This window comes from Oncorhynchus gorbuscha, linkage group LG02 (genome assembly GCF_021184085.1).
Source record: "Oncorhynchus gorbuscha isolate QuinsamMale2020 ecotype Even-year linkage group LG02, OgorEven_v1.0, whole genome shotgun sequence".
Taxonomy (NCBI): domain Eukaryota; kingdom Metazoa; phylum Chordata; class Actinopteri; order Salmoniformes; family Salmonidae; genus Oncorhynchus; species Oncorhynchus gorbuscha.
This window is the reverse complement of record NC_060174.1, coordinates 69,558,553-69,583,700: the sequence shown is the minus strand read 5'-3', so window position 1 is coordinate 69,583,700 and position 25,148 is coordinate 69,558,553. Positions and strand designations below refer to the sequence as shown.

Genomic DNA, 25,148 nt, shown 5'->3' with positions numbered 1-25,148 from the left:
TGGTTTGAGGTTTACTCAAAGGCACATGCTATATCTAAGCTGACAAACATCCATACCCTTCAAATACCAAGTTGGTACTACTTCAATCTAGAGTCGACCAGCACATCTCGGAAAACCCTTAATAATCAGTGAACCACAAAGCCTATGCCCAGAGATATGTATGGCTATCCACATTAAAGGATTCATTTAAACAGTGATGAGTATTCATAAGCATCGATGGCAATAGTGCAAGTCCTCCACTCAGTTAGGAAAGTATTTCCATTGTGAGTGCCTTTGGCACAAATTCTAGGTAAATGGAACATCACACATGCTTTTTTCCTTTTTGTAGTTTCCTACTTTTTTTTGTAGATCTTATAATCTTTGCCCAAAGCTGAACAAATCAACATCTCAACCCAACAGAGCCACATTGGCCCACAGCAACAATCTGTTTCCCATCCATGTGTGAAGAACAAGTCTGCATCTTTTTAGGTGGTCAACAAAAACCATACTTTTGAAATGATTATACAATACATTGTGTGAGGACATTTGCAAGTTTATGAGCTGGTTTATGGAAAGGATTATTCCCTCTGGAGGCTTACAAATAGCAGGTTATTTTCCAAACTCTTGTGTTGAGATGCCATGGTCTCTGGTTATTCCAAGGCCTGCTCTGAAGACAAGGCTATGCTTGAGAGGGATAAAGTATCAGATGTGGGTTCCTTCAAAACAGTCATTTCTTATGCGGTTGTTTGAGGAGACACATACAGTATGACAATGTCATGTTGCTTTGGCTATGATGAGGGCTGGAATGGGTTGGGACTTTGTAGGAACCCTGCAGCTGAGACATCTAGGACAGAGAAGTACAGTGGAGGGCCCCCAACTGTGAGGTCTGAATGATGGATGTAGCTTATGGCCCTGATAGCTGTGAGGTCTGAGTGATGGATGTAGCTCATGGCCCTAACAACTGTGAGGTCTGAATGATGGATGTAGCTCATGGCCCTGACAACTGTGAGGTCTGAATGATGGATGTAGCTCATGGCCCTGACAACTGTGAGGTCTGAATGATGGATGTAGCTCATGGCCCTGACAACTTTGAGGTCTGAATGATGGATGTAGCTCATGGCCCTGACAACTGTGAGGTCTGAATGACGGATGTAGCTCATGGCCCTGACAACTGTGAGGTCTGAATGACGGGTGTAGCTCATGGCCCTGACAACTGTGAGGTCTGAATGATGGATGTAGCTCATGGCCCTGATTTCTGTGAGGTCTGAATGATGGATGTAGCTCATGGCTCTGATTTCTGTGAGGTCTGAATGATGGATGTAGCTCATGGCCCTGATTTCTGTGAGGTCTGAATGATGGATGTAGCTCATGGCCCTGATAACTGTGAGGTCTGAATGATGGATGTAGCTCATGGCCCTGACAACTGTGAGGTCTGAATGATGGATGTAGCTCATGGCCCTGATAACTGTGAGGTCTGAATGATGGATGTAGCTCATGACCCTGACAACTGTGCTCTGTTTTATGTGTTTGTTTCATATTAAATGTTATGCGGATCAAAGAATAAATGACAGACCTGTGCTGAAATTGGGGCAGGACTGTGTATCGTCACTACTTACTTGAAGTGGTTTCGTCTAGAGGGTGGTCTTGTCATTGCCAAGCTGTCACCGGGTTCCAGAGGACCTGTGAAGTGCACAGGAAAATTCTAAAGTCTAAACAAAGCGGGTATTCTGCTTTAAAGGCCTTTTGAAGTCTCTTGTCTATAGTGTCCCCTACTGAATTACTACAGGCGGCAGGAAGTAGGACTCAGTCACCACAACAGTGGTTCTGTGATTAGATTAGGCTGTGAAAAGTCATGCAAAAATATGGTACAAATAAATCTGTACCATCTTTTCCCTTTCCTGACAACTTACTAACTTGTCTTTCCTGACCACAAAATTATGCAAGGTTTTGGAATGAGAAGGGCAACATGCAAACCCACTGAGAAGAGACAAGGAACAGGCACAACACTGTTGAACTGGAGCCCTTAGTTTCCAGAGGATGGTGAGGAGAGGGAAACAGTAAAGAATGAGAAGAAGAAAATCCCCAATAGTTTCCCAAAAAAGGCAGAACCCTATTTAGATGTAGTACACCATAAACATGCTGGCTAATCCTGGTCATTTAGACTGTCACTATTGCACAAATTGTGCTTTCAGTCATTCACAAACCAACACTGTAGATTTGACTCCTTTTGTGTTTCAGCCAACCAGCCTTGAAACATGCAGAATTATTAAGAAAAACATTAAGCTCACAGAGTTTCTGATCTGTTATATAAACTATGAGAATTGATGACATAGGCTATGGCTACTCTTCCTTTTGTGTGTGCTTGCACTGGCCTCCTTTAGGCGTTTGGAAAAACACCATTACTGACACCTCACCTCTATGTCTGAACATGTCATTCCCAGCAACACCTCCTCATCCCAACACGTTCTCAATTAGCCCAGCAAATCCTCCCACGTATTTCCCAGTGGAGACATACACCTCGCCAGTCAGAGATCCCTCGTAGTGAAGATGTTAATGTGCACACACACTCAGGGTAAATAGAGGCACACGCTGCAGCAGAGATGTGGGGGAGAAGTGTTTCCTTGCCATTAACGAGGGTGTCTGCTTAGTGGCTGTCATGAACATTTCACAATCACTCATGCCCTTAGATTGTGCAGCTTTCAACACTTTCCCAACGGGAAAAACATAAGCATGAAAAACATTTGGTTCAAAACCAGAGGAGGCTGGTGGGAGCAGCTATAGGAGGGCATGATCATTATAATGGCTGGAATGGAATAAACGGAACGAAGTCAAATTCATTCCATTTATTCATATTCAATTCATATTCCATTACAAGCACCTTAACTTGTTTTTTCATGTCAAATGGTTCAAACCATTTTCGGCTCTGTGCTGGATTTGCCTAAAGCATCTAGCACTAAGATCATCATAATTCCTCTGACACTCCATGGATGAAAGATCATCATAATTCCTCTGACACTCCATGGATGAAAGATCATCATAATTCCTCTGACACTCCATGGATGAAAGATCATCTTAGTGCTACGATGCTTTTGGGTAACCCAGCCCTGCTTCAAACTTGCCCTTGTCACCCACCTGAAATTATTTTGATGTATTTGATATTTGGTATTTTATTAGGATCCCCCTTAGCTTTTGCAAAAGCAGCAGCTACTCTTCCTGGGGTCCACACAAAACATGAAACATAATGACATAATACAGAACATCATTAGACAACAACAGCTCAAGGACAGAACTGCATACATTTTTTTTAAAGGCACACATAGCCTACATATCAATGCATACACACAAACTATCTAGGTCAAATAGGGGATTGGCGCTGTGCTGCGAGGTGTTGCTATATCTGTTTTTTTGAAACCAGGTTTGCTGTATATTTGAGCAATATGAGATGGAAAGAAGTTCCATACTATATGTTTTCTTGAATTTGTTCTGGATTTGGAGACCCCTGGTGGCATGTCTGATGGGCTAAGTGTGCGTGTCAGAGCTGTGTGTAAGTTGACTATGCAAACCATTTGGGATTTTCAACACATTAATGTTTCTTATAAAAATAAGAAATGATGCAGTCAGTCTCTCCTCAACTCTCAGCTAAGAGAGATTGACATGCATAGTATTAATATTAGCCCTCTGATTACAATTAAGAGCAAAACGTGCCGCTCTGTTCTGGGCCTGCTGCAGCTTAACTAGGTCTTTCCTTGCAGCACTGGACCACACGACTGGACAATAATCAAGATTAGACAAAACTAGAGCCCGCAGAACTTGCTTTTTGGAGTGTGGTGTCAAAAAAGCAGAGCATCCCTTTATTACGGATAGACCTCTCCCCATCTTTGAAACCACTGAATCAATATGTTTTGACCATGACAGTTTACAATCTAAGGTAACACCAAGTAATTTAGTCCCCTCAATTTGTTCAACAGCCACACCATTCATTACCATATTTAGCTGAGGTCTAGAACTTAAGGGATGATTTGTACCAAATACAATGCTCCTAGTTTAAGAGATGTTCAGGACCAGTTTATTACTGGCCACCGATTCCAGAACAGACTGCAACTCTTTGTTAAGGGTTTCAGTGACATCATTAGCTGTGGTTGCTGATGCGTATATCATCAGCATACATGGACACACATGCTTTGTTTAATGCCAGTGGCAGTTCATTGGTAAAAATAGAAAATAGCAAAGGGCCTAGAGAGCTGCCCTGTGGTACACCACACTTTACATTAGAGCTGCTTCCATTAAATAAAACCCTTTGAGTTCTATTAGATAGATAGCTCTGAATCTACAATATGGCAGAGGTTGAAAAACCATAGCATTTAAGTTTTTTCAACAACAGGTTATGGTCAATAATATCAAAGGCTGCACAGAAATCTAACAGTACAGCTCCCACAATCTTCTTATTATCCATTTGTTTCAACCAATCATCAGTCATTTGTGTCAGTGCAGTACATGTTGAGTGCCCTTCTCTATAAGCATGCTGAAAGTCTGTTAATTTGTTTTCAGTGAAATAGCATTGTATTTGGTCAAACACAATTTTTCCCAACAGTTTGCTAAGAGCTGGCAGCAAGCTTATAGGTTTGCTGTTAAAACCAGTAAAGGCCGCTTTACCACTCTTGGGTAGAGGAATTACTTTGGCTTCCTTCTAGGCCTGAGGACAAAGACTTGTTAGGAGTGGCTATGGAGTCAGCTACCATCCTCAGTAGCTTTCCATCTTAAGTTGTCAATGGCAGGAGGTTTGTCATTACTGATCGTTAACAATCATTTTTTCCACCTCTCCCACACTAACTTTACACTGCTTTCCTTTCATTATTTGTTTTTTTTTATACATGAATACGATTGCTCACTGTTTGTCGTGGGCATTTCCTGCCTAAGTTTGCCCACTTTGCCAATGAAATAATCATTAAAATAATCGGCAACATCAAATGGTTTTGTGATGAATAAGCCAAACTGATTTGATGAAAGATGGAGTTGAATTTGTCTTTCTACCCAGAATTGAATTTAAAGTACTACAAAGACTTTTTCCATCATTCTTTTTATCATATATCTTGGCTTCATAATTAAGTTTCTTCTTCTTTTTGTTGAGTTTAGTCATATCATTTCTCAATTTGCAGTAAGTAATCCAGTCAGATGTACAGCCAGACTCCTTTTTGCACCATCTCTTTTAACCATACAGTTGTTCAATTCCTCATCAATATACGGAGCCTTAACAGTTCTGACAGTCATTTTCTTAACAGGTGCATGTTTATCAATAACTGGAAGAAGCAATTTCACAAATTCATCAAGCGCAGCGTCTGGATGCTCCTCATTAATCACATCAGACCAACAAATATGTTTTAACATCATCCATATAAGAGTCACAGCAAAATATGTTGTATGATCTCTCATACACTATTTTAGGCCCAGCTGTTGGAACTTTGGCTTTCCTGGATATAGGCACTATATTGTGATCACTGCATCCAATGGGTACGGATACAGCTTTAGAACAAAGTCCCACAGCATTTGTAAAAATGTAATCGATACATGTGGATGTGACACTAGTGTGCAGTGCACCTCCCTTCGAACCTCAGCCATCCCTCTCCTAACCAGCTAATGAAGCAAATTCAGTCTTTGTTGGCATCTAGTGGAGAGATTATGACTGTGCAACACCCAAGAGGAAATCCACTTCACATGGTGGGGGTGATGGCTATTTTGAGGGCCCTGGCACTCTTCCTGGATATCTGTATGTGTTTGATTGTTTTATAAGATGTTGATGGTTGTGCATTAGTAACATGTAGTCATTCTAATGCCCGACTTGACGAATATACTTCATCTCACTCATTTAGGTTTTTCCAGGTTACACCAGTTGAGGGTGCGGTCTGTCATCTCTGACTGCTCTTTCTTTTAGCAACAAGAAAACACATCAATTAATTTGAAATGACAACGTATTTATTCAACACACTTATTTAGTCACATTCAAGGCAGGTATTGCAGTTTGACATCAAGACATACATTGATTATCACTGTAATGGATGTAAAGTGGACATTTCTATGTAATTTATCTAGCAAATAATCATTTCTATGAATAAAGCCATCCCTTAATACACTTCACCACAAACAGAGCTGATCATGCCACATTCATGTAAAACCCAATGCCTGGTTTTGCATAATATACTGTACAAATAAAATCATATTTACAAAAGCACTTCAATGCTATGGAAGATATTTTTCTGTTTTCAAAATAACACATAATTGTATTAATCTATGCCTGTACAAGATCGACATTATTCTGCAGTGTCAATGGTACCACGCTGGTTGGTGTAAGAACATTTATCTGTGCTGCAAATGTGCAATTACCCGATTTGTAAATCCAGTGAGCCATGGGTGCACTAAATATGGCATCATACACCATATATATACACAAAAGTATGTGGACAGCCTTTCATATTAGTGGATTCTGCTATTTCAGCCACACCCGTTGCAAACAGGTGTATAGAATCAAGTACACAGCCTTGCAATCTCTATAGACAAACATTGGCAGTAAAATGTCCTTACTGACGAGCTTCAACGTGGCACTGTCATAGGATGCCACCTTTCCAACAAGTCAGTTCATCACATTTCTGCCCTGCTAGAGCTGCCCCGTTCAACTGTAAGTAGCTGTTATTTCTAAGTGGAAACAGAGGACAACAACAGCTCAGCCACAAAGTGATGGCCACACAAACTCACAAAACGAGACCCCCGAGTACTGAAGCACGTAAAAATGGTCTGTCCTCGGTTGCAACACTCACTACCGAGTTCCAAACTGCCTCTAGAAGCAACGTCAGCACAATAATTGTTCGTCGGGTGATTCATGAAATGGGTTTCTATGGTCGAGCAGCCGCACACAAGGCTAAGATCACCATGCAAAATGCCAAGCGTCGGCTGGAGTGGTGTAAAGCTTGCTGCCGATGGACTGGAGCAGTGGAAATGCCTTTTCTGGAGTGATGAATCAAGCTTCACCATCGGGCAGATGAATCTAGGTTTGCGGATGCCAGGAGAATGATACCTGTCCCAATGCATACTGCCAACTGTCAATTTGGTGGAGGAGCAATAATGGTCTGGGGCTGTCTCTCATGGTTCGGGCTAGGGCCCTTAGTTCCAATGAAAGGAAATCTTATCGCTACAGCATACAATGACATTCTAGACAATTCTGTGCTTCCAACTTTGTGGCAAAAGTTTGGGGAAGGCTCCTTCCTGTTTCAGCATGACAATGCCCCCGTGCACAAAGCGAGGTCCATACATACATAAATGGTTTGTCGAGATCGGTGTGGAACAACTTGACTGGCCTGCACAGAGCCCTGACCTCAACTGCACACCTTTGGGATGAAATGGAACACCAACTGCAAGACAGGCCTAATCGCCTAACATCAGTGCCTGACCTCATTAATGCTCTTGTGGCTGAATGGAAGCAAGTCCCTGCACCAATGTTCCAACATCTAGTGGAAAGCCTTCCCATAAGAGTGGAGGCTGTTATAGCAGCAAAGGGGAGACCATATTAATGCCCATGAATTTGGAACGAGATGTCCGAACAGATGTCTACATACTTTTGGCCATGTATTGTCTCTTCAAGCTAAGACTGATCATGTTGTCCTCAAATCAAGGACACCCAGTCGGTCCCCCCAACTTCATATTAATGCCCATGATTTTGTAATGAGATGCTTGACAAGCAGGTGTCCACATACCTTTGGCCATGTAGTGTATTTCAGAGGTGTATTCCACTTGTCTGGTTATGATAACTCAGCTTTGTAAACATAGCACTATTTGACTGATTGAAGTTTAAGGTAATTGTCAAACACATTTTAGCTGAGTCAAATATTTTAACTCCAAATATCTCATCATACAAGCAAGGCCAACTTCCCAACGAGGTGACATTTGTTAATCGTTTTGAGATTTAATTAATCACTTTTATGGATTCAGAAATCCAAGAGGGCATTAAACTGACACAACAATCATAACTTTCATGAGATCAAATCCACTATACTTTATAAATATGGGGTATTTGAACACTTGCAAAGTAAATCACACAGCACTGAAACTACTTGACACCACATTTACACTTGCAGTGGGTGCCCTCCAGTGGATAGCTGAAAGCAATACATGAGAACAATGATGCAAGGCCAACTATTCATGGGGAACCAGGGAAAGATTCAACTATTTGAAACAATCAACTATGGGGATATATAAAGTATTCATAGCAGGTAGCACATTCTGGATATTCTTCATTTAACACATGTAGTTCTGAAAACGCCATGGAGCCCCCTCTCCCGATTCAAAACGCCATGGAGCCCCCTCTCCCGATTCAAAACGCCATGGAGCCCCCTCTCCCGATTCAAAACGCCATGGAGCCCCCGATTCAAAACGCCATGGATCCCCCTCTCCCGATTCAAAACGCCATGGATCCCCCTCTCCCGATTCAAAACGCCATTGATCTCCCGATTCAAAACGCCATGGATCCCCCTCTCCCGATTCAAAACGCCATGGATCCCCCTCTCCCGATTCAAAACACTTATTTGGCATTCCTGACTGCTCTTCGCCTGTCCAGTGATAGAAACTAAACACCTTGATCTCCGCATGTAAGTTAAAACAGGGTGTGGCGTTTATCACCAAATTCATTCAGGCTCTGTGGTTTAGTTCAGGATAGTCAATTCATTATGATAGTATTTAGTATAATATTTTTCTATTGGTACAGAATATGGGATATTTTATTGATTTATTATTATTATTATTATTTTAAACATAAAAAGGGGGTGGAAATATGACCAGCAATTTACACTAGATAAAATATGTTTTCCATTAAAAACAGTTAATAAACTAAATATCATAAAAACACTTAAGATGTAAAGTAAGCATATACACAATCACATTTTTACAAAAATGTTTAGATGGTACCAGACTCTACTATAAAAGTATACTTAACCTATGAATGGAACAGTGGCATATTGTTGATACATGAGCACACAATGTTCAGATGCCCTTATGCATCTCTTTGCAGAATGATAAAGGTCATCATCCTAGTCAATCTGTCGTCCGTGGTAAGATGAGGTTCAGCACACACACAAGGCAGCCTTGCGTTTCTGTGGTAGGATGACGGGAACATTGGGGGAGCGTCTCTGTCCCTTTCCACCTCGCCTCAGAGGGGTTCGGTCACAGAGTCTGCGGCGAGACGTTCTAGGGGACAAGGGACTGCGTGGAGAACGGGCCAGGCTGCGGCGAGGCATCCTGGGAGACAAGGGACTGTGAGGGGACCGACCAAGGCTGTGGTGTGCTATGCTGGGGGAGAGGGGAGTGTGTGGGGGCCTACGAAGCCTCCTCAGCAGAGGGGTGGATGGTGCTGAGAACCCTGGAATCCCTGTGCCTTCAATTGAACAAACGTTCAAGGTTCTGTCGGTTGGGGTCACTCTCTGTGAGTCCACCTCTGCCAGGGGCTCTGAAGGGGGACAGAGACCAGCCTCACACAGGCTATTCCTCCACTCCAGAGCTGGGAGGGGGAGAGGCTCACCCACAGAGGACACAGTGTTAACCTCTGGGTTCTGCTGGAACAGGGCAGATAAACAAACAACGGTTAACATTCTATAATTCATCAGTCATGATATGAAGCAAATCAAGCACACCGAGTAGAATCCAGAAAAGGGAGGGTTATAGCAACACTAATGTAGTGTTGAACTTTCTGGTTTTCAAAACTACTAACAGACTGACATTGGTTCAATTATTTTAATTCAATTTTGCTCCGTTTTTTTTCTGTGAGCTTAAATGCGCACATTGTGCAGTATCTCTAGAGATAACTCCGATCAGGCCCGAACAGGGCGATGTAGTAGGGCGTTGTAAAAGACAATATTCTACATAGTTCACCGCAGGGGGGGGTAATTAACTACAAATTACCATAATTCATTGCACACCTACTTGTCAGGTGTGTTTCTTTTCTGCCTGTTAGGTTAGTGTGGGGCAGACACAGAGAGCGAGAGAAGAGACAGAATAATGTGCGATCGAGAGGGATTGAGTGCAGTTGCTTCGTGAGGCATCTCTAACTTGAAATGACAAATTATTGGTAGTTGGTATTCAGCAGTCATAAAAGTAGGTCTTATTCAATTTGAAGAACTACTAAAATAGTGATTTTGTCAGACAGCATCTCTATAGAGATGAGATGACATGGAACTAAAAATCAAATAAAACAAATGTAATATACACAACTGAAATATTTTAGTAAAGTGAATAAATGGTTAATAAGTGATACTCATTAATGGGCAGTCACTCCCATCATGGGATTTTTATTAAAGGGCTTATTCTGTGTTCTTACAGCAGTCAGCCCATATAACGCATAGTGCATTTAATGTTTGCTTTTTTAAATGATCTTGACTGAAAACCAACCCGGAACGACCTCAGAAAGAACTAATCTCTCAGCACTAGATAAATGAGAAAACAAGGTGGCTGCCTTCATGTGGAACGTAACTGCCAATGACAGACATCCTCCAGCTCTCCCGGAGTTCTGGTCAATATCATTTTGTTAGTTTAAATCAGAACGATAAGAGAATGCAGATAGGCAATTAACCAAGATCCATCACCTAACCCTGACTCAGAGGTCTGGACTGGATCAAGATGAAAAACCATAGCCAGACCACAAGCTACCTTTTTAGCGGCTCTGTGTCTAATCATTGTTTTTTTCTTCCTTCCATTCTGCATTATCAGCATCACAAGTGCACCGCAGGGAAAACGGGAGAAGATCAAACAAGTCCCACCCCCTCACCCTGAATAAGCCACTTAAGAGGGCCGTGAAAAGGCTGTGGCAGCAGAAACCTCTTTCTCAAAGCTAAGGACCCAGATCACATTCTGCGCATGTGTTATTGAGCACATGTTTTCCCTACGTAGCTGCTGTTCACACTCCCATTCCTTCAGCTTCTCTCTTTCCTCACCCTCTTTTGAACCATGTTCTAGCCGGTCTCTGCCTCATTACTGAACAGCTGAAATCAAATAAAAACCCTGCAGCGATTCGAACCAACATTCCAAAAGAGACATAGCCTACTATGAAGGCTACAACCTTCCCTGTCTGTTGTAACGGATATTGCAGTTGCACAAGCAGGACGCAGTCCCTACAAAAATCAGTGTTGTGTGTGATGTGATGTAATGTAGGCTATAGTTGCTGCCATAACGTAGACGCAGTTCCTGGGAAACAAAAATAACACTCCTACTTAGAACGTCTCTCTGCCTTCTGCTTAGCCAGTGTTCTCAATGATGAAGCATTCGATCTCTAATTAGACGAACAGTACGTGTCGGTGTCTTGCTTGTTTTATATGCTGCCTAGACAGCTTCGTGTAAGTCCTCACTTCAGTTTTGCATTGGGGCTAAACACAATCTGAGTTATTCTCGCTTCTTTCTCGATGATCCTGCAAGAAGCGCACGAGTAGGCTACCTAGCTGTTCCATCTCTGGGCAGCCAAGCCGATCACTAGAGTCTGACAAGGGGCGAGTTCGTTTTGCGTCGACCGGTGCGCCAACATGTAAATAGTTCTGTATTGTCGTCTTAACTCCCCCTCTGAAAAAAAGAACACAACATCGCGATCATGCTTGGTGGCCTAATCTTTTGCAATAGTTTAGATATGTCGACCATGTCTTTTGTGTACAACATGAACTTTTTTGAAGGCGTCACCAGACAAAGGCGTCCGTCGCTGATTGAGGGGCAGGTGGCAGCGGAGCAGGCAGCTGAGTGAGCTCAGCCATGTAAAATACATCTGTAAGGACAGGAAAGCGCTATGGGAGTGTGCAGCGGCAACAACAAAAAAAGGTTCAACAATGAACATGTGCAGAAATATCTGTGTTCTTATCCGCAGCAAACCGGGTTCGAGACCATCCAGAACCGCAGCCACTCAGTTCACAGAAAACGTCTGCCTGCTCTCTAGTTTCCCTCTCTTACTAACACACTAGACGGCTGTTTCTTTGAATGGGTCAACAGTACACAAGTTGCACAGGTCTGTTAAAGTCAGAGTCCCTCTTAATATGGGAATACAGAAATCGGGGCCCACTCATCGTTAGCAGCTTTGTCTCCCTGTGCAAAAACAGCATCCATGAGGGTAGCTACACTCCAACTGCCTGGTGTGAACACAAGCAATGTTGCTTAGCAGATCATTTAACAGTTGAGGGTAGTGACACTCCTAAATGTTTCATTATTTTTTTACAGTTCCCTACATCTGTATATATCTGAAATGTGACACCTTCAAATGTTAAAAATGCATTTTTTTTGTTTTTTTTTACAACAAATGTCAATGACGTGGCCTTCATTTGAACAATTATCGAGCACACGCTTGTACACGTTCATTTACAATTCACTGAGTGGATAGTCACCTCACTCCCATTCTAGGTGTCGCCAATGCCCATGTTCTTCATCAAAACAGACCTCCCCATCCTCCTCCTCTGTCTGTCCCAAAAAAACTAAAAGTCGTCTTGGTGAAGGAGCGGTCAGATTCTACGAAGCAGCCGTAAACGACTGGAAAGACCCACTGACACTGGGGTTCCAGGTCGCACTAGCAATTCTGCGTTTAATCAAGGCTTCAAATACAATGTTCAAAGACATGCAAATAAAAACAAACACGGGTTACATTTAAGCCTGGTGGAAGTATTGAAATGTGATGGCGCTGTTCTAAGTTACCCTTGGTACGTACCATAATGGGGCCGTCGTAACGGCAGGGAGAGTTTGCGGTTGTAACGGGGGGGATCTTATCAAGGCCCTCTGCCATATTGACATAGAGCTCCTGTAGGTGCATGGTCATGGGTGGCTCATCAGGGTGCTGCACGGTTATCACTATGACCGTTGTGTTGTCTGCACGGAGCATGCGCTGGCGCCAGAACAGCAAGGCCGTGCATCCTAACCGTTTGGCACAGGACCATCCCTTAGGGCCCTAAGAGCAGACATAGTGACACCATCAACCTGTTAGAAGGGGATCGGCAGACAGCCAAGACGGTTTGGTCTGAATGGGAAACAAGAAGCTCTGGCTTACCACCATCTGATCGTGGCACTCACACATAGCGACAGCATCCTTAGCTGGCATCATGTTCCACAAGCCATCACTACCCAGGATGATGTAGCGGTGCTTCTTAGGGTCAATGGTCATTACAGTGACATCAGGCTCTGGAGAGACCACAAACTCCCCACTGTAGAAGTCATAGCTCCATAGGTCCCCTTTCAACAACAAACCACACACACACGTTTCATCACTGGGCAAATATCAAATGAAATGATTGGATGACAAGCTTACTGGAAATCATACTGTTTGCATAAAGGCAGCAGCTATGGAGCAGTAAGGTATCTAGTGGAGGGCAGAGGAAACTTGTGTTTAGGCCAACAGTGTAGTGCTTACCCAAAGCTCTGGCCACAGCAAGAAAGGGAATCTGGTCTATGACGGTGCTCCTCCTGACAGGGCCATTGTGGGTCAGTCTGGGCCTCTTCCACACCACACGGTTCACCCCGGACTTCTTCACTACACTGAAAAAGGACACAAGCACAACAGGCATGGAGGATTTATTATGTGATCATATCCTGAACAAAAATATAAAAACGCAACAATTACAGTTCATAAGTTCATACAAGGAAATCAGTCAATTGAAATTATTTCATTAGGCCCTAATCTATGGATTTCACATGATTGGTCAGGGGTGCAGCAATGGATGGGCCTTGGAGAGCATAGGCCCACCCACTTGGCAGCCAGGTCAACCCACAGAATTAGTTTTTCCCTACAAAATGGCTTTATTACAGACAGAAATACTCATCAGCATCCCCCAAGATCCCTCAGGTGAAGAAGCCGGATGTGTCGGTTCTGGGCGGGTGTTGTTACACTTGGTCTGCGGTAACAGGTAACAGATTCATTGGTCGGTCGGCTGGCCGGCTACTTTTTCTACTTCATAAATTTAACTTGGCTTCTTTACATTTAAAAGGTTCAATTCCCTCGTCAGAAAAGTCTGTATAGCCTTCTCCCTCTAGAATGAACGATACACAGTACATCTTCTAGTAATCTATTGATAGAACAGGCGCCTGTTAGTCACAAAGTGAGTGATGACAGGATAACTGCTGGTTAACTGCTGGTAACCCAATTGTGCACCGCCCCATGGGTCTCCCGGTCCCGGACAGCTGCGACAGAACCTGGACTCTAATCAAGATCTCTAGTGGCACTTCTAGCACTGAGATGCAGTGCCTTAGACCACTGCGCCAGTCCGGAGGCTGGCAGTGAGTGTTGCAACCGAGGAAAGACGATTGTTACGCACTTCAGCACTCGGTGGTCCCGTTTTGTGAGCTCGTGTGGCCTACCACTTCGCTGCTGAGACGTTGTTGCTCCTAGACATTTCCACTTCACAATAACAACACAGTTGACCAGGGCAGCTCTAGCAGGGCAGAAAATTGACGATCTATATTGTTACTCAACAGAGAATCTGTGTTTACATGACAGAACACCACATTTATGTTTTTTCCACAATAAAAGAAATTGAAAGAGTACACTATATTTAGTTATTGCCTAAAATAAATTACAATAAAAGTAGACTACATTACCTTTTCTGACGAGATTATTAATCTACCGCCTTCCCTCAAAGTCCCACACACAGTGATTGACAGGTCCAAAACTCTACCAACTGACAAACATCCTGCCCCCTTCCTTACAACTCCACCCACAGTGATTAATTGACAGGCCAAATAACAAACTGACACATTGGTTTCCTTACAGCCACAGAGCCAATAAAATGTGTCTGGCTACTCCATGTACTTACGGAACACACTAGGCACTGACAAACTGAGACTGTCCTCTCCAACTCACCTGCCCCCAAGTCTCTCAATGCGCTCCTTCTCTTTGGGAAGTTCAGGTTTGTGGTCCTGTGTGACTTCCAAGGCCCTGATGTTCTTTTCACCAGGCTCTTTCACCCCAACAACCACTGCCGAGTCCCCCACATGGGCTACGTACATCAGATCCCCCCGGATCAGCACTATACTGGCCGTTGTTCCTGCAGTACTGGGCTGGCCGGTCAGAGTCTTGGGCCACTCAGCTGTAGGATTAAGATGGGCGAAAGCATTGGAGAACATTATTATGAACAAACAACTTGCAGCAACACAGATGAGTGGATGTGACAATTGGCATTCGGCCATCATATGAAAGAAGTCTATTCAGATTAGAGGAAATCGGGAGACCTTTGGATGACACATGCCAGAGGTTAAGACAAGAACACGCTTGTCATGAGAGAAACTCATCATTGCTTTTGGAACATAAGGTTGACATGCTTACCTTTTATGCTCTACTTGCAGAGCTAGGTATTCACAAACCCCCAAAATGGTTTTGTCTTCCCAAACCCCCGAGCAATAACGTTACATAGAAAAGACCTGCTCATAAAATTGCCAGTTAATAGCTAATATTAAAAGGAATGGATATCAGAACTGTAGCAGAGGGGACGAGACGATCATATTCGGTAGTAGCAGCAGCAAAAAGGCATTAGTTAGCTACAGACTGTACAGTAGCTAGCTAAACCAGTTATTGTGGCGCCATAATTTCGCAGCAACAACAACTTGAGCGTTGTTGGCTAGCTAGCAGGTAGATCGCGTCAGTCAGCGAAGAAGATACAACCACGAGCTAACTAGTTCACTTACGTAGCTCTTTCCACATATCATGGTGGCAGGCAATGAACCCCTTTCGAATTGCTTCACAGACTTCTCCTTGATCTTCTGACCAAAACCCCCTTTGCTTTTTCAGAATACCCCACAGATTGTCTCGGGCAAAATGAGCAGCTTCTCGCCCTCCGTGACCGTCAAATACACCAAAAAACGCCACAGACTTCCGAACGACCGTGTGCACTGCTGGAACTTCTGCCTGGGAAATGTCACCATGCTTCTCACATGTTATGTTTTCTGTCCACATTGCACTAACAGGCACCGATTCTTTAACGTTTTCGGGGGAATTGCTTATTATGGTCTGCTCAGTATGACCATTCTCCTGTTTCTCTACTTTTGACTCCCCTTGTTGTTCTACCGAATTCAGACCACCCTCTGCTGGCTCTGGTTCAGGCGGTTCGTACTCCACTTTAAACTCAATAACATCCTCCATGTATCTCCTTCCCCCTTGCTCGGAGAATGCACTAACTCGGAAAATTAATGCGTCGTTCATGGCCATGAAAAATCCAAGCAAAGCTATACAATAAATACTTGTCCACCGGTTATGCTAAGCCGTGTTTGAAGCCAAAATGTGCAATGATATGGATCGAAAAACCCTTTTCCCCGTTCCTTCTTTGCTTCTGTTTATTTTTCGACGATAGGTCGTAAGGTATTTGAACCGCCTGTGTGAAAATAGCCACAATAGTGGAATTTGCAGTTTGCCTTAAAAAAATAAAAGTCCCCAATTGAAACATCCAAACAGGATACACAGAGGAATAATGCCATATTTGGACTAGATCATGTTTAACCAGGTTGTAATGTTTTTATATAGCTTAAAAATAAATACAATAACGAATTGTATTGACGTTGTTTGTATTGACGTGCTTTTACACCTGCATTGTTTGCTGTTTAGGCTGGGTTTCTGTACAGCACTTTGAGATATCAGCTGATGTACGAAGGGCTATATAAATAAATTTGATTTGAATTAATTTCACAATGAATAGTAAACTTCAAATCCCACTGTGGATTTATTAGACTGCATTAATTGCTTTGGGGGCATACATATATGCACTGTACAGCCTTCCCTATGGAGTGTGCACCCATGAAGTGGGTTATCAGCTTACTCAGTGAGTCCAATTCTAAAGAGTTTACACAAATATTAGCATCATAGCTCTTATTGCAGAACTTTGACTGTGGAGAATCCCATCCACAGTTTGTCTATTGTGAGTGTTGAACATTCATATTATCTTGTAAAGCCTTATCTATAGTGTGCACCCATGAAATGGGGTATCAGTCTACTCAGTACACCCACATATTACAATTCCAAAGAGTTTAAAAAAATATTAGCTTCATAGCTTTTATCGCAGGAATTTGAAACCACTGTGAAGTGAGCCACATTAGCTAACCGGTCAGCCTATAATAAATATTTAACATTCATATTACACTATTGTACAGCCTTACATATAAAGTGTGCTCTGGGGGAGAACAACTTCTCCCTCTCTTTGAAGCCACAGAAGTTCAAGGCCGACCACGTTGTTAGCAGGAAACAGTATTATAGTGCATGGGAAAATGTAAACTTTTTTAAAAGACAATCATGGTACCAATAATTGCTTCTAATAAACCAGATGTATGTCCTTGAACCAATTATTGTAAAATCGCACACAGAATAAATTATACGGATAATTTGGATGCTAATAGTAGCCTGCAGTACCCCAGTCGGCCTTCAATTAAATTACTCAATGAGAGGCTGCAACACTGAGGTAGCCTGCAATGTCATTTCCTGGAGTATTTCGTATATATATTGAACACAAATATAATCGCAACATCAACCATTTCAAAGATTTTACTGAGTTACAGTTCATATAAGGAAATCAGTAAATTTAAATAAATAAATGTAGCCCTAATCTAAGGATTTCACTTGACTGGGCAAGGCGATTTTAGGCGCTGCAGCGATTTTAGGCAGCGATTTTAGGCGCTGCAGCGATTTTAGGCGCTGCATCTCAGTGCAAGAGGTGTCACAACAGTCCCGTGTTCTAATCCAGGCTGTATCACATCCGGCCGTGATTGGGAGTCGCATAGGGCCGAGCACAATTGCCCCCAGAGTCGTCGGGGTAGGCCGTCATTGTTAATAAGAATTTGTTCTTAACTGACTTGCCTAGTTAAATAAGGGTCAAATAAAAAATAAAGAAATAAAAAAAACAGCTCTGGTGGACATTCCTGCAGTCAGCATGCCAGTTGCATGCTCCCTCAACTTGAGTTATCTGTTGCATTGTGTTGTGTGACAAAACTGCACATTTTAAAGTATCCTTTTATTGTCCCCAGCACAAGGTGCACCTGTGTAATGATCATGCTGTTTAATCAGCTTCTTGATATGCCACACCTGTCAGGTGAATGGATTGTCTTGGCAAAGGAGAAATGCTCACAAACAGGGATGTATACAAATGTGTGCACAACATTTTAAAGAAATAAGCTTTTTGTGTGTCAAAACATTTCTGGGATTTTTTTATTTCAACTCATGAAACATGGGACCAAGGCTTTACATGTTGCATTTATATTTTTGTTCAGTGTAGTATTTATTCGGATCCCCAATTAGCTACTGCCGAGGCAGCGACTACTCTTCCTGGGGTCCAAACAGGAAATAACAATAAAATACACAATATACATAAACCTACATTTACATACACATATTTAGCAGATATTATTGTGGGTGTAGCGAAATGCTTGTGTTCCTAGCTCCAATAATGCAGTAATATCTAACAACACACAAAATACAAATCTAAAATTAAAAGAATGAATTAAAAAATATATAAATATTATGACAAGCAATGTCGGAGTTCAGAGTATCATTTTTTTTAAATAAAACAGTACATTCAGAAAGTCTTCAGACCCCTTTACTTTAACATTTTGTTACGTTACAGCCTTATTCTAAATCTACACACAATACTCCATAATGACAAAGCAAAATCAGATTTATAGGTTTTTTTTCAATTTATAAAATTAAACTGAAATATCACATTTACGTAAGTATTCAGACCCTTTACTCGGTACTTTGTTGAAGCACCTTTGGCAGTAATTACAGGGTAGAGTATTCTTATGTATGAAGCTACAAGCTTGGCACACTTGTATTTGGGGAGTTTCTCCCATTCTTCTCTGCAGATCCTCTCAAGCTCTGTCAGGCAGGATGGGGAGCGTCGCTGCACAACTACTTTCAGGTTCCAGAGATTTTAGATCGGGGGCTCTGGCTGGGCCACTCAGGGATATTCAGAGACTTGTCCCGAATCCACTCCTGCATTTCCTTGGCTGTGTGCTTAGGGTTGTTGTGCTGTTGGAAGGTGAACCTTCACCCCAGTCAGAGGTTCTGAGCACTCTGGAGCAGGTTTTCATCAAGGATCTCTCTGTACTTTTCTCTGTTCATCTTTCCCTGGATCCTGACTAGTCTCCCTGTCCCTGCCGCTGAAAAACATCCACACAGCATGATGCTGCCACCACCATGCTTCACCGTATGGATGTTGCCAGGTTTTCTCCAGACGTGACACTTGGCATTCAGGCCAAGTAGAAGTTGGCTTACCATGGGGACAGGCCATCAGAAATAGACTGCCTGGTAATGGACAAATATATCCCACCGCCGAAAAGTGCCATGCTGCCCAGAGCAACCCCCCCATCAGTTGACACCCTGGTTGCTTAATTAGAAAATCACCAGGTTACGGTACAGATGTTGCGAATCAGTAGGCCAGAGCCCAGTAGACCTGAATTCAAGGCCGAACTAACGTATGGTAGAAAGGGAGACGCCTATTTGAACCCTGCTTCAAGACGGCCTCCTATTACTGAAGCCAGATCATCCCTGAGGCGGCGGCCGCTAGTTAGCGTAGACCAGAGAAGGTATTACACCTGTGGCCAGGAGGGACACCTGGCCTGGAGCTGCCTGGGAAATGACTAGTCCCTGCCTCAGAGAAGACCACCAGAAGGTGCGAGTACATCACAACCTGCTGGGCCCATGAAGCCACTGCAGCCCCACAGAACCCCATCAAAATAGGCAGTCAGGATACGGCCGCCTTGTTGGACACAGGTAGTATGGTCACTCTCATCAAGCCTCTACTTCAGTGGAAGTTCATTAGTATCACAGAAAACAACAATGGTCCAAGCCAGCTGCCTTGCAGTATGCCACACTAGAATTTGCATCAGAGAGGCTTCCATTAAAGAAAACCCTCTGTGTTCTATTGGATAGATAACGGTCCATCCATTAAAAGGCAGAGGATGTTAATCCATAACACCTAAGTTTTCAGCAATATGTTATGATCAATGATATCAAAGGCTGCACTGAAGTCTAACAAAACAGCTCCCACAATCTTCTTATCAATTTCTTTCAGCCATTTGTGTCACCACTGAGCATGTTGAGTTCCTTTCCCTACAGGCATGTTGAAAGTCTGTTAATTTGTTAACTGTAAAATAACATTGTATTTGGTCAAACATAATGTTTTCCAAAGCTTTGCTAAGAACCGGTTTTAGGCTGATTGGTCTGCTGTTTGAACCATTGCTATAACCGTAGCTATTTTTTTGGCCGAGGACTGACCTTTGCCTCCCTCCAGGCCTGTGGGCACACTCTGCGTTCTAGGCTTAGATTGAAGATGTGCCAAATAGGAATCGTAATGTACTCCACTACCAACCTCAGTAATTTACCATTGAGGTGGTTTGTCCTTATTTACAGATAGCAATACTTTTTTTCAACTCTTCCACACTTTGAAGAATTCAAAGCTGCAGTGCTTATCTTTCATTATTTGGTCCTTTATGCGTGATTATGAAGGCTCTGCATTTGATTTTTGTATGTAGTGTCTAAATGTGCTAATCTTGTCAACAAATTAGTTATTAAAGTAGTTTGCCATATCAAATGGTTTTGTTATGAATGAGCCATCAGCCTCAATGAAGGATGCAACTGAGTTGGCTTTTCTGCCTAAAATGTAATTTTAGGGACTCCAGAGCGTTTTACTATTATTCTTTATATCATTTATCTTTGTTCCATAGTATAGTTTTTTTCATATTTTTGTTTAGTCACTTAATTTGTCAATTTACTGTATGTTTTCCAATCTGCTGTGTTCCCAGACTTATTTTCCATTCCCTAGCCTCATCCCTCTCAGCCATAAAGTTTTAACAGTCAGTTTCTTTATGGCTGTCAGTAACCGGAAGAAGCAATGTCATAAATGCTTTAAAGATGTGAAAAAATATTTGTTGGTCTGATGTGTGTAATGAGGAACATCCTGACGCTGCACTTAACATAGGAATCATTGCAAAACCTATTGTATGACCGCTTATACACTATTTTAGGTGCAGTCCTAGTAACTTGGGTTTCCTAGACATGGCTATTATATTATGTTGGGGTGGCAGGGTAGACTAGTGGTTAGAGCGGTGGACTAGCAACTGCAAGGTTGCAAGTTCAAACCCCAGAGCTGACACGGTACAATTCTGTCCTTCTGCCCCTGAACAGGCCTAGGCTGTCATTGAAAATAATAATTTGTTCTTAACTGACTTGCCTAATAAAATAAATAAATATGTTCACTACATCCGATGGGTGTGGATACTGCTAAAGAGTGGATTTCTGCAGCATTAATAAAGATGTGACAAGTTGATGTTCTGTTTGTAAATACCTTGGTAAGTTGACTGATAACCTGAACCAGGTTACAGTTTGAAGCTTTTTCTTGAGTGGACAGCTTGATGGAAGCCAGTCAATATTTACGGCACTGAGAAATATACCTCTCTGTTGATATCACATACATTATCAAGCATTTCACACATATTATCCAGATACTGACTGTTAGCACTTGGTGGTCTAAAGCAACTTCCCACAATAATAGGCTTTAGGTGAGGTAGGTGAGCCTGTATCCATATTACTTCAACAGCATTTGACATAAGATCCTCTATATGCTTTACAGGAATATGACGCTGAATATAAACAGCGACACATCCTCCATTGGCATTTCTGTCTCTTCTGTAGATGTTATAACCATATATTGATACCACTGTATCATCAAAGCAATTATTTAAGTGAGTTTCAGAGAGTAGCTCAAACTGAGCATGTTATGCCTCCATGACACGCCATCCTAAACGACAGTCAGCATATTATACGTATTGAACATTCATATTACACTGTACAACCTTACCTATAGAGTGTGCACCCATGAACTGGGGTATCAGCCTACTCAGTGACACCCACAGACTAAAATTCTGAAGAGTTTACACAAATATTACCGTGGTAGGTCTTACTGCAGGTCTTTGACTGTGGAAAATCCATAGTTAGTCTGTTATGCGTAATTGAGCATTCATAACAAATTATTGTCAAATTAGATCATTATTGTATTTATTGTTAAGCTTTGTAACAACATTCCAACCATGTTTAGAAATATCTAGTCCAAATATGGCATTATTCCACTATATGTATCCTTCTGCATGTTTCAATTGGGGACTTTTATTTTGAAGGCAAACTTCAAATTCCACTATTGTGGTTAATCGTTATTGTGGCTAGCTTCACAAAGGTCCAATGAACGTTCCGACGTCAGATTTCTACACCTATCAATCCAGCCGCTTTTACTGCCTGGCAACAATTTTGCAGTGGGTGCACTTGGTTTGAGCTTTGCGGCGCGCCGGTTGTTTCGCAATTTCTCCACATCCTATTTCGCTTTTACAAGGTTTGTGGATTTGGGGACATATTATGCACATTTGTCCAGTCTTGGCCACAAGAGCTTGTGGTGCTTTCAAAGTTGCTATTATTCAGCCTCTTAGTGGTCTCTGATCAGTTTCCACAATGCCTGCTTGTCAAGGGACAACAATATAAAGATGTATTTTGTGTGCTGCAGATCTGTTACGTTTATGTTCCAGGGACACACATATTTTATTTTAAAAAATTAAAAGGAATGACGTCCATAGGACAACGATGAATACTGATGATTCATTTTTATTTATTTGTATATTATGCTGTGAGTATGTGATTGATTGGTGACTGATTAACAGAACAAGTATTTTGGATGCATTTAGAAAACACCACACACATTCCACTTCCATCTTCTCGCATCGCCAGATCAGAGTTTGCGATCTCTTTGGCAAGATAGCATACAGCTGACGTTCCAGTAGTCTACCTAGCAGCCTAACTGACCCACGTGACTACACAGCAACGCTGGTTTTATGCCGCCTTCGCGTACTTGTCGGAAGCTCTGAAGTGTCCGATTGCTAACTGGTTGAACGCGGCACGTGTATAACTACAACAAGTTAGCAAATTGGACATTTCAGAGTTTTCAAGTTCCGACTAGCACTTGAATGCATCATTAGCAAGAGTAAGGTCTACCCCGGTCTATCGACAGAATCCTGTGACGGGATCATCATCTGCGCAGCAGTGAGGGGATTCGATTAATGACCAGGGCGAACCGGGTTGGCGTTGACTGCATCCGTTTGGGATACTTGCTGCCTCCCTTGCGCGAGCCAGGTGCCCGATTTTGGCCGACGGCGATGTCGGCTCAAAACAAAAGTGAAGTAGGTTAAGCACGCATAATGAGTAACGAGTAGGATTCTGTTTTCACATGCAAAAGTGATTGCTTTTCATTTAAAAAAAAGTATATCTGCCTTCCCAATGAAAACTAGTTTGAAAATAAGATAATATATTTTTGGGAAACGAGATGTTTGTTTCTGAATGATGCATCAGTTAGTTACTTTAAGGAGCAGTTCTCTCTGTGGGTCCAACCTCAAGATGTTCTGGAAAACAGTTAAAGACCTGGAGAATAAACCCTCCTCACAGCTGCCCATGTCCCTTAATGTTGATGATGTGGTTGTTACTGACAATAAACACATGGCTGAGCTCTTTAATCACCATCATGATCACAGGATTCCAACATTTCCTCATCTCCCACCCCTTCTAATGCGACTATCCCAGATGCGTCTTCCTCTTTTTCCCATGACCTGACCTGGTTTGCTAACTACCTCTCTCAAAGAGCGCAATGAATAAAGTCAGAACATCTGCTATTTCAGCCACTGCCTGTCACCAAGGGAGTACCCCAAGGCTTGATCCTAGGCCCCACATTCTTCTAAATTTACATCACCAACATAGCTCAGGCAGTAGGAAGCTCTCTCATCCATTTATATGCAGATGATACAGTCTTATACTCAGCTGGCACCTCCCCAAATGCTGTGTTAAATGCTCTACAACAAAGCTTTCTTAGTGTCCAACAAGCTTTCTCTACCCTTAACCTTGTTATGAACACATCCAAAACAAAGGTCATGTGGTTTGGTAAGAAGAATGCCCCTCTCCAAACAGGTGTGATTACTACCTTTGAGTGTTTAGAGCTTGAGGTAGTCACCTCAAACAAGTACTTGGGAGTATGGCAAGATGGTACACTGTCCTTCTCAGCACATATCAAACCTGCAGGCTAAAGTTAAATCTAGACTTGGTTTCCTCTATCGAAATCACTCCTCTTAACACTCCAGCTGCCAAACTAACCCTGATTCAAATGACCATCCTAACCGTTTTAGATTACGGAGAAATCATTTATAGATCGACAGGTAAGGGTGCTCTCGAGCGGCTAGATGTTCTTCACCATTCGGCCATCAGATTTGCCACCAATGCTCCTTATAGGACACATCACTGCACTCTATAATCCTATGTAAACTGGTCTGTATCTCTGTACACCCGTCAGAAGACCCACTGGTTGATGCTTATTTATAAAACCCTCTTAGGCCTCAATCCCCCCTATCTGAGATATCTACTGCAGCCCTCATCCTCCACATACAACACCTGTTCAGCCAGTCACATTCTGTTAAAGGTCCCCAAAGCAAACACATCTCTGGGTCGCTCATCTTTTCAGTTCACTGCAGCTAGCTACTGGAACGAGCTGCAATAAACACTCAAACTGGACAGTTTTATCTCAATGTCTTCATTCAAAGACTCAATCATGGACACTCTTACTGACAGTTGTCCTGCTTTGCGTGATTTATTGTTGTCTCTACCTTCTTGCCCTTTGTGTTGTTGACTGTGCCCAATAATGTTTGTAACATGTTTTATGCTGCTACCATGTTGTGTTGCGACCATGTTGTTGTCATGTTTTGCTGCCTTGCTATGTTGTTGTCTTAGGTCTCTCTTTATGTAGTGTTGTGTTGTCTCTCTTGTCCTGATGTGTGTTTTGTCCTATATTTATATTTTATTTATATTTTATTTTTAATCCCAGCCCTAGTCCCTGCAGGAGGCCTTTTGCCTTTTGGTAGGCTGTCATTGGGCGTAATTGTAAATAAGAATTTGTTTTTTTAACTGACTTGCCTAGTTAAATAAAGCTGAAATTAAAAAATTAAAAAATTAAATCATGCTGCCTTTGAAAACGACCGAGCGGCGTTGACCTTCGCTCCTCCCGTTCACTTCAGGTATGAACGGGCGTCACGGGCCATACTCCCTGTCTGTTTAGCCCGGTGCGGGTTCGATTAATCAAACTCCCTCAGGAACGAAGCGAAGTACATTTGACTCCGGCGAA

General features: G+C 42.4%; 1 protein-coding gene across 3 annotated transcripts; it reads right to left on the bottom strand.

The window, feature by feature from the left end:
• Positions 1-5,927: 5,927 nt before the first annotated feature.
• Positions 5,928-17,225, bottom strand: LOC124008374 (protein phosphatase 1D-like). 3 transcript variants are annotated; one of them, XM_046319627.1, is made up of 6 exons: positions 17,113-17,225; positions 14,831-15,056; positions 13,385-13,509; positions 13,025-13,206; positions 12,689-12,925; positions 5,928-9,572 (listed from the first exon to the last, which is right to left on the bottom strand). In XM_046319627.1, exons 2-6 carry the CDS (start codon positions 14,974-14,976, stop codon positions 9,084-9,086), a joined length of 1,179 nt encoding a protein of 392 aa, XP_046175583.1. In that variant the 5' UTR covers positions 14,977-15,056; positions 17,113-17,225; the 3' UTR covers positions 5,928-9,083. The 3 variants fall into 3 exon arrangements, with proteins under 3 accessions (XP_046175583.1, XP_046175565.1, XP_046175575.1); XM_046319609.1 differs by lacking the exon at positions 17,113-17,225 and adding an exon at positions 15,652-16,339; XM_046319619.1 differs by lacking the exon at positions 17,113-17,225 and adding an exon at positions 15,652-16,338 and having other exon boundaries at positions 5,928-9,569.
• Positions 17,226-25,148: the final 7,923 nt, after the last annotated feature.

Excerpts from the sequence above, each read along its gene's own strand:
- LOC124008374 (XM_046319609.1), bottom strand. The coding sequence starts at position 16,171 with ATGGCCATGAACGACGCATTAATTTTCCGAGTTAGTGCATTCTCCGAG. Across the intron at positions 13,207-13,384 it reads TGCTGTGGCCAGAGCTTTGG|GGGACCTATGGAGCTATGAC; the intron begins GTAAGCACTACA and ends TGTTGTTGAAAG. Across the intron at positions 9,573-12,688 it reads GTTACGACGGCCCCATTATG|CAGAACCCAGAGGTTAACAC; the intron begins GTACGTACCAAG and ends GCCCTGTTCCAG.